Source organism: Saccostrea cucullata, unplaced genomic scaffold (assembly GCF_032062105.1).
Source record: "Saccostrea cucullata isolate Sc308-1 unplaced genomic scaffold, CSIRO_AGI_Scuc_v1 ctg26, whole genome shotgun sequence".
In the NCBI taxonomy this organism is placed as follows: domain Eukaryota; kingdom Metazoa; phylum Mollusca; class Bivalvia; order Ostreida; family Ostreidae; genus Saccostrea; species Saccostrea cuccullata.
The window spans coordinates 468,495-478,666 of NW_026935606.1; the positions used below are offsets into that span (position 1 = coordinate 468,495).

Below are 10,172 nucleotides of genomic sequence, written 5' to 3' on the forward strand. Positions count from 1 at the left end.
AAAGAGTTATCCAAGTATCTTTACAGATTTTTAATAAGTTTTGTAAAATGAAAAAAATGCTTCAAACATAAAACACTTTTAGATTACAGGATAAACCAGTTTGTTTGAACTGTTTTCATTGTTTTATTAAGTAAAATTTAAAAATATTTTAAAAGATAAATGAATTGTTTGTCCTATATTTAAGGATATCAGATCAAATTCAGAAGAATAAATGTTTATAAAAGTCAAGCGTCCACTGATGCTGGAGAGTCCATGTTGTAAAAAAGACATGAAACAGAAGTGAGAAAATGTCAACATCAGTCATCTATGAATGAAGATGGAGATCAAGTCTATATTCTAAAATTTCTGAGGAAAATGGTGTTGTCTGGCTCATCCAATGATCACTCCATTTTCAGACTACCAGGTAATGATAAATCTTTGGTTTTGTCAATACTCTGTGCCTGAAAAAAATAATGATAAAACATTTTAATTTGTCATAAAGATTCAGTGCATAAAAAATATACTTTTAAATTTGTGCAAAGTGAAATTTAAAGATACATGCTCATCATATTACATGCAACATGAATTGTTTATTTATTAAAAATACATATACTTGGTCAATTCTCATTTTCAGGTTCCAATCTGAAGTATACATAGGAAGAGCAAAATCTTTTTCATTCATATAAACACTTACTAGCTGTGATCCAGAAGAATGTCCTGATTGTTTTGTCCAACATAAGATGAATTTCAATCCAACACATTATTCTGAAAAATTGAGTGGTCTTCTTCATGCAGGCATGTCTTTGTTACAATATCTCGACTTTGCATGGTCATCATAACTTCAGATTCTTGTAAATTATGTAACCTATAAAAACATCATACTGTTACAGTAAGTAATAAAGTAAAATTAAATATTCTATGCTTCAGTTATTACTACATTTTTTTGATCAATGTTTGTTTATTCTTTTAAATGGTGAGGTTGTGCAGTATTAAAGTATTGAAGTTAATATTATCTCAAATTTTCTGTAAAATATCACAATTTCTATATTGCAATAGCAATTCACACAAAAATGTTATAAGAGGCCCATGAGCCACATCCCTTACCTGAATATCTTTGACCATGCAGTTCTTTACCAAATTTCCCCCTTGTTATACATTTTGTGACCCCACCCTACCCCCGGGGTCATAATTTGGACAATTTAAAATCTACACTACCCCACAGTGATTTCGCATAAGGCCAAATAAAAAAAAATGACGAATAATGACCCCTACAGAATAATGACCGGGGGGTTGATTTTCATAACTATAGGCACCCACCTATGTTGACTAGTATATTATCATGCCCCATCTTAATGCTACCTGCAAAGCAGTGATAGGTATATTATGAAGAAACATTTAAAATATCATTTTGTAAAAAAAAAATCCCCTACCTACCTAACCTAATTTTTTTGATGGTGTAACCATAACCTCACCTATCTTTTTTATTTGGCCTAAGTTTCAGCTTTGCTTGCCATGTAATTCCCAAGAAGATTATTTAATAGATTTTTCTTTTATATTTCAAAGTAAAACTTTGGTTCCCTATTGTGGCCCCACCCTACCCCAGAGGTCATAATTTGAAAAAATGTAGAATCTACACTACCCCAGGATGCTTCTGGAGGTTTCACAGCTTTTCTGGCCCAGTGGTTCTTGAGAAGAAGATTAAAGATGCTGAGGGGAAAATATACACTTTAAAGCTTAGAGGGAAAATTGTAACATGTATAGACATCAGGTGCTCAGAGCTTCAAATATTCATTCCCAATACATGTATTTAAAAAAGACAGGATATTTTGAAGATTTTGAATATTATACTAGTAAACTTACTGCTTTTGATATGCATATCATCTTTGCTTTAGCCAAAGGTTTCTGGTCTGCTTCTTTCTTTTTACTGCAGTGGCTAAATCAAGCTAAATATTGCTGAAAGAAAAGAAAGTGTCATAAAAGTGTATAACAGAACATCAATTTCTTCATAAACTAGAGTGTTCCAAGGAACATATGTGTCACTTTCTTTTAGCTTCTTTAAAGATGTACCTATTAAATCTAAGAGTGGTCGGCTATTTTTATGCTACTAGCATAAACAGTATGCAACCCTCAACTGAATAATTAAGTTGAAATCATAAATAATTATTTATTATTTTTACATGTGATAATATGCGTTTCAAAGCAATTGTCACATGATCCACTTTGTGGGATTCAATCCTGATTTATTTTCATAATATTTAAGCACAGGCCTTAAGATCACTTAGAAAAAAATTGAGGTGTAAAAAGAAATATATCTTTTACACACACAATTTTTTTTAGCGATCCAAAGGCCTGTGTAGTGTGTTTGTGTGGTTTACTGAATATAATACTGTTTCAAAGAAAAGTACATGTATAATGAGCTCATAAACATGTACCCGTATAAATATAAATTATCAACACCTGCCACTTAAAAGTCTTAAGTTAATTTAAATTGTCTGGGGTTTTCTTTGTAAAGTAGGTCAAAGCTGAAAGGTCAAGTCAACCAAGCTATACAAATACAGTACTAGTAAATAAGGACAACAATATAAAAAAAATTATTTGATGTACTCAGACTGATCGACCCATCATAATATTGTCCCAACCCAATCATTTTTTCAGCACTTTGAATTTTTGATTTTTAAAAAAAATTTTGTTTCATTTATTAGAAATAGAGACCATTCATTTTAAAACTGTGGTATAAGATTTCTCTTGGATGCTTTAAGATTCAAAATTTTTTGACGATAAATATTTCATCTGTTGAGTTATCCAGTGTGTATTGAAAAAATTAATAAATTTCTGAGTCTGGAATTTTTTAATGACACTTTAATATCAATTTGATCAATACAGCTATTAAGCCAAATAAAGTGCCCCGCCACAGCATGATACGCCCGTCAAATATTGTTCATTAATCATAAATTGGTTAGGATGCAAGAAAATCGGATAGCCTTGATTAACAGATTGACACAGATTTCAATGATTTAATTTCCATTTCTTATCATACATCTCTAAGAGACTTGCAGTGTAGGGATTGGTTATAACAAATACATCATATAACTCTAAACTGGTTGTGTTAGAGCATAACAAATATCCATCTGCAGCTTACTTAAACTTAAATTGTTTATTGCATATTTTATGAAATAATAGAAATGCTACAGTTTAATAAAAAAAATCAAACATAAATTATTATTTCTTCAGACTATAAAATTCTAAGTGAGACATGACTGCTATTTGTTGCAAATATATAAAAATTGAAATTTTTTTTTTCAATGAACACATGTATAACTAGTTTTAATTATATTATACAATACTAATTTAGTTTTAATCATACACTAAAACATAAATTTGTTTTAATTACATTACACCAATTGGAAGATCTTTATCTGGACTAGCCATCAAGAACTCTTAATTAACAGAAGCAACTATGAGGCCATTTCTTTTTGCCCAACTCCCAAGTTCAAGTTCAAGTTCAGTTTATTCACCCAGACCAATCTATTGGTACATGGGGTATTGTGCATAAATAACATATATACATTATATACAATATAAACAGTCTGGTCAGAGGTACATACACAATATAGAAAACATAACAAAAGATTAATGGTAGAAAAAAAGAGTGGGTAAACATATCAAGGAGGACAGACAGCAGCATAGATTTTTTGGATAAATATACAAAGTTTTTTCATCACTTTTTCGTTTGAGGTTGACATAATTTCCATGAATTTAATAACATTCGGTCTAGAAGAATAATAATTGCCAGGTAATTCTTTCTCACATTAGATAAAGTTTAACATTCTAAAATATAATGAAATTCATCTGCAATTTGATTGTTTTTACAAAGTGTACATATTCTATCGCACAGTGGTAAACCTTGCCATCTTCCTGTCTCTATAGGTAAACGGTGATTTGTGGTACGAAATTTCATAAATATTGCTCTAAATTTTGGAGATAACTTATTAAATATAATTTTCAAATCCAAAATTTTGTTTAAAGATTCTGTAAGTTTGTCCTTTTGAAGAATTATTAACATCACTAGACCACTTTTGAATAAATTGATCTTGTAATATTTGTTTTACGGTAGCAGTTATCCATTTATAATTCATATTGGCACTCTGTTCGTACCATACATTTGGTAAACCACATATATTACATATTTTCTGTATACAATCTAACCATGGGTTTGTTAAATTTCCATCACAGTACAATTTAAACATATGTTTGTATAAAACATTTACAATTTTAGTTTGTGGGCCTGAAAAAAGCTTTGCCCAAAATGAAATCATTCTACAGTATACCGAGATGTACAGAGGAAAGCGACCTGTTTCATTATAGACCATGTACGATGGCGTGGAACTTTTCAAATTAAATACATGCTTTAAAAACTTCAAGTGTAAACGTTCTACAATATCAAGGTTTTCGTAGCCCCATACTTCAGAGCCATATAGTAAGACTGGTACTACAACTCTATCAAAAAGATCAAATTGACAGTCAACTGGTAATTTGAATTGTCTAATTTTTCTTATAATTCCATACATCGCTTTTTGAGCTTGTTCATATAAGTGTTTTTTTGTTTTACAAAAGGAACCAGAGCGTGAAAATACAACGCCTAGGTATTTAAATTCTTTAACGTTTTCAATAACTAAGTTGTCGTAATAAAATTTTCTTTTTAACATTGGACCCTTTGAAAATACCATGATCTTCGTTTTTTCGACATTAACTTTCAACTTCCATTGCAAACAATATTTTTGAAATTCGTTAATTGCATGTTGTAATTCATCGGCTGATTATCCCAAGAGATAGATTAAGATAACAGCTGCATTAGATCTAGAGATACTCTTAGCTCCTGACAAAAAAACTCATTAATTTCTCTCTAATTTGACATGCAAGTTTCTGCTATCAAAATTCTTCTTGACCAGTGCTTGCTAATTATGCCCATGGGACAAACTGAATTCCTCTCAAAGCATTAACATTTGTTACAGATTGCTGTAAAGCATATCATGAAAAAATAAATTTTTACTTAATTTAACATTTTTTTAATAAGGATACAACTATATTTTTACATTTTTTAGGATTATGAAATTTAAAATTTAAAAGACTTAGTTTTTTTAAAAAAAATCACTTAAATTAAAGGTCACAGTGACCTTGAAGTAGGCCGCGACACACCTTCTACTTTAGCTGTATACTTTTGCCAAGTTTGAAAGCTCTAGGTCTTATAGTTTTCTAGTTATGAGCCGGACAGGATTTTTTCATATTTGGCTATAGCATCTTTATTAAAGGTCAGAGTGACCTACTTTTTGTGCGCGACACACCTTCTACCCATGATGTATCACCTGACAAAGTTTGGTAACTCTAGGCCTAATAGTATTAAAGTTATGAGCCGGACACGAGAAAAGCTAACAGACGGACAGACGGACGGACACGAAGCCTATAACATAATACGTCCCGTCTTAAGACGGGCGTATAAAAAGATACCTACCTACACACCTTGAAAAATGTGTGTCAGAGTACATCAAACATAAATATTTTTATTATGGCCTACGGTTTTTAAAAACAAATACTTAAAGTGGCATTGTGACGCACAAAGGGGAAAATTGGCAAATGTAGAATTTTTGCATGACCCTTATTAATTTTGTTCAATTCCTAAAAGTATTAGGTTTCAGAGAATTACAGGTTTCAGAACCTAAAAATTCTATTTTTAAGGAGAAAAATAAATTAAAAGTAAAAATAATTTTTGTATGCCCCAGACGGAAAATATTGCTCAATACTTCTTCTACCCCATTGTACGCATGCGCAGAAAAGTTGAATAAGTTTCCATAGTTACCATGGTCTCAAGTACCCAGGAATGAATGTAAGTAGACCAAAATTTCATAGGCAATCTTTTAAAACGTTAGAACATATGTCATATAATTATTTCTCATCTTTGCATGCTCCAGTTGAATGTTGTTTACAATTTAAAAAGTTAAAATAAAAGTGGCGTGACCTTGACAAACACGAAAACAACGAAACGGTAGATCTATACAACCTTTGTTTTTCCGGCACTTGTATCGTGCAGTTTTTCCTTGCAGTTTAATTGTCATATCTTAGTCTTTCTCTGTATGCTACAGATATCTTATTGTGTCCTTTTAAAAAGAAAATCTTCTAGGAATTAAGGAAACAGAAATTAAGTTCACATTTGAGCAGTATAGGACTTTACAAAAAAAACGATGCTGTTGTGCCACTATAAATTGGTCTTGCCTTAGCTCTCCCAACTCAGGATTAGGTTAATGGTAGGTAGATGAGAAAATTATTCTCAGAAAAATTAATTATCATTAAATTTTAATAAATAAATTTATTCTCCAGAATACAAAAAATATTAATTGCTTCCCAGAGATTCAAAATAAAGTTTTGAGTCATTTTAGCCAGTTGCTTGGAACAGGGCAATCAAACATTTTTTTAAAGATGTTATTTATTTGCAAAATGCATGAAATGTTATAAATTGAAAATGAAAGTAGAAATAAAATTTTAAAAACTTTAGTCACTATGTTAACCAGCTGTTATTTCCTTTTTGGTATTATTTCACCTAATTTTTTAAACCATATTCTTGTTCTTTTATAATCATAGAAACACCCCTTTACATTTTTCACACATGAGCTTACATACAGACCGTTACAGCGCAGAGCACTAACGGTTAACCATGAGCACTAACCAGATGGCTGAAATTGATGTATCGTCGATAGTATAATGTCAGCAATATCACGCGTTTTGAAACATTTATATATATATATATTGTTAGCATTTGTAGACACTTCTTTCTTGTGTGTATATAAGCTAGTAAAACAACAACAGCTGCAAAAATACCATAGAATAAATAAACAACTTACGTTTTAAACACTGGCGAGCTTGCATCATCATGTCAACATCCATGATCCACAAGTTGTACTTCGTTAGATTCGGACTATTTTCTCGCAGTACATAATTAAATTTGTTAAATGCTGTTAAAATTTATTTTAATTCAAAGTAAAAATTATATCATCAATAAAGGCAATTTAAATTAATTCCTTTAATTTTTAACGATTTTTTTGGAAATTTACTTTGCAAAGAACGACTACTCCCTTTGAAAACTGGTTCCCGGCCCCGTATTCTAGACGTTCATGGACGAGTTTACCATGTTAAATCCCCGTAGACTTTGAATTTGCCGCCGTGTGTTTACACTGGTTGACCTCGAGGGTTCGGATAAACGGAGGAAGGTTGGAAAAAAATGATCTCTAGATCGGAACTGGGTTGAAGGCCAAGGTATTTATATATTTTGAGATATTATGCGAAAAGTGCTTACAGTAACTTGGTGGGACAGAGTATAATTGCTTCGTACTGATGAATGTGCCACTTTTTAACATGAAAATGCTGAAATTGTGTGCAGAAAATTAATGTTTTTTTGAAATTATTTGCAAGAGGATAAATATTTTTATTGTGGAGTCATTATAATTCTAGGTATAATGTTCGATCAAGTTCAAGTTCATTTATTTCACTCACACCAACATCAGTGGTACATGAGGTACAATATATAAATTAGTCGTCATAATTGTAAGAAAAATAATAAATATAATTTTGATACAAAAGCATAAATGAGAGGCATAACATACGTGCAAAGTATAGCAATAAACATACAATGAAAAAAGAATAAAATTAAAAAAAAAAGAACAGAGGGTATGGTTACATTTAAATTATGGAGGACAGACAGTGTCGTTTATTTCGTAATCTAACGGAATTTTCATGATTCATTCGACATAACATAATTGGTCTAAAAGACTAATTATACAGAATACATGGAAAAGGTTAATATTCCTGGTGACCTAAATTCGTATGTACTGGGTAACACGGAGTATCTTCTGATATTTATAACAAACGAACATTTATGATTTTATCTCTAAAACCTGTTTTTAGGGTGTTCCAGAGTTTGACAGTATAGCAAATGTTGTGAACGTGTTGACAAAAATCATCTACATCTGTAGTGTTGAGCATTCTGCAACAAACTTTCCACAATATGAACAATACGCCTTCCCGCCAAATATGCCTGCTATTTTGAGTGGCCAACCGGAGTTAGAAAATGTAAATATGAATGTTATCTTACATTTATCTGGCTCTCATATAGAAAACATATATATATCCAGGACTGAGCTTGAATACAAGTAATAAATGAACAAGTAAAATTTAAAAATGAAAAATAATCTGACAAATTTTTCTCTTTCTCTATCAACGTGTATTTGATATTTTTTTCTAAAAGGGTGTACATGAACTTGACGAAGCAATGCCTACAGGGCAACAGATTTTCTCAACAATCAAAATTATGATGGTTTTAACCACAATTACGACTAACAGCCTTGGGAACTATGAGACTAAGTACCTGAGTGCAATGGACCCTGCTGGTAGACGTATTGTGCAAAAGTATGTAGTAGTATAAAGTATTAAAGCTTTTGATTTATTCCATCAATATATGTTTATTGAAATCAAATTCTTTTGCAATCAAGTTAAATAATATATAAGTAATAAACAACAATCTTGATAGTAAACGTTTATGAAATGTGAAATAACGGAAACTCAGTAAAATCTATCAACTGTCAAATTTTTACGTATTTTCTTGATTTTCCTTGCAGTTTTCAACACAATCTCATTACAGTCAGAGATATAATAAACCAGAGAAACAACTCCATCGAGAATTCGGTACACCAAATTAATGAGTACCCTTACGAGTGGCTGCTTCCAGCTAATGTACGGAACTCAATAAGTATTTGAATGGGTCCTTTAATTTGCACATGTATATAACTATACACATTTTTATCACTACTTGATATGAAATTACACGTTTATTATCTATGTAAATGGGATTAATCAATCTTATTTTTCGTGATATGGAATCGGACTCTACATTCTATACAGGTTATCAAAATGTACATGGTGTTGAAGGTCAGAACAGAGTTGACTACAAGTTGTATATTTCATTAATGATATAATATTGGTTTTGAAATAATTTTAAATTTTTCATTTAGATATTTGTACAGTGTAATGAAAGCAGATATGCAAGTCTATGAATTTTTTCCGCAACACATGTAAAATATTATTTTGTTTAATAAGATTTTTTAATTTTACACACAAAATCTGTAAATCATTTCAAATGATCATTAACTGGACGTCATACGTCATTGCCCTCACTTTGTATTCGAAATGCAATTAATGAATACAAAATAGTTTATCAATATGTTAACTCCCAGTGAAATTTGAGGTAATTTTGAAAATTTTATTTATAAAGTTATTAGCATGATATATTCTTAAGAAAGTTTAAAAAACAAATTATAATCAGATTTTATAGATCACGTATCCCTTATTTAATCCTATAATTTTTTTTAAACAGAATTGTATCTAAATATTTCTATGGGTACCAGTCGAGAGAAATCAAATGAAAAGTTCAGAAGTCTATATGTTATGTTACATAAGGCGCTAGATTATATTTTTTTCTTAATCTTATTATACAAGTTGCTATTTAACCTAACTCTTAGTTATTTTAATTAGTATGAATATTTGTATTAAGAAAATGCCTTTAGCAAAAACGTTGTATTTCTTTTCATATTTCGTTTCAGAAAAAGCTGTTTAGTAATTTTAAATTCATGTACAATTTCATGACATGAAAAAATGTAATTTTTAAAAGAATTATATCAATTTCTAAGTTGTCATTATATCGGTATGCTAGAAATGCTGTTTACATTGTTACAATTTATTATTGTATTGTATAAGCTGTAATGTCCTTTAGCTTGGTGTAAAACATGATTATTTGAATATATAATACATTATATCATTACTCAATTAATAAAAATACATTTTTTGAGAATATTACATAAAAGATTTCATTCATTTTTCATGCATGGCCCTTTATTCAAAAACGAAAATGTCAACAACGACGACGACGACAACAACGACAGTACTATTCAAAGGACAAATATCGATCAAAATTTCTCACTTGATAAAAATTCTCACTTGGTAGGCATAAAGATCTAAATAATATGTAGTCTTAAAGTATTTATCTGCTGTATATATTAAATAAATTTTTCTGTCAGAACGTGTATATCCTAGATATTCAGGATTACACATCTTTCCTAAAACGGCCTGTAAAAACTATATAAACTGTATTT

The 10,172-nt window shown here is 30.3% G+C and overlaps 1 protein-coding gene across 1 annotated transcript in view; it reads left to right on the forward strand.

Moving 5' to 3' along the window:
- The window catches only part of LOC134243382 (polyunsaturated fatty acid lipoxygenase ALOX15B-like), a 63,055-nt gene extending 53,755 nt beyond the window's left edge, over nt 1-9,300 (forward strand). Inside the window, exons 13-15 of the mRNA XM_062725633.1 lie at nt 7,933-8,097; nt 8,273-8,433; nt 8,643-9,300. Coding sequence (XP_062581617.1) covers nt 7,933-8,097; nt 8,273-8,433; nt 8,643-8,781 — 465 coding nt within the window. The 3' untranslated portion in view covers nt 8,782-9,300. The remainder of the gene's footprint in view (nt 1-7,932; nt 8,098-8,272; nt 8,434-8,642) is intronic.
- Nucleotides 9,301-10,172: the final 872 nt, after the last annotated feature.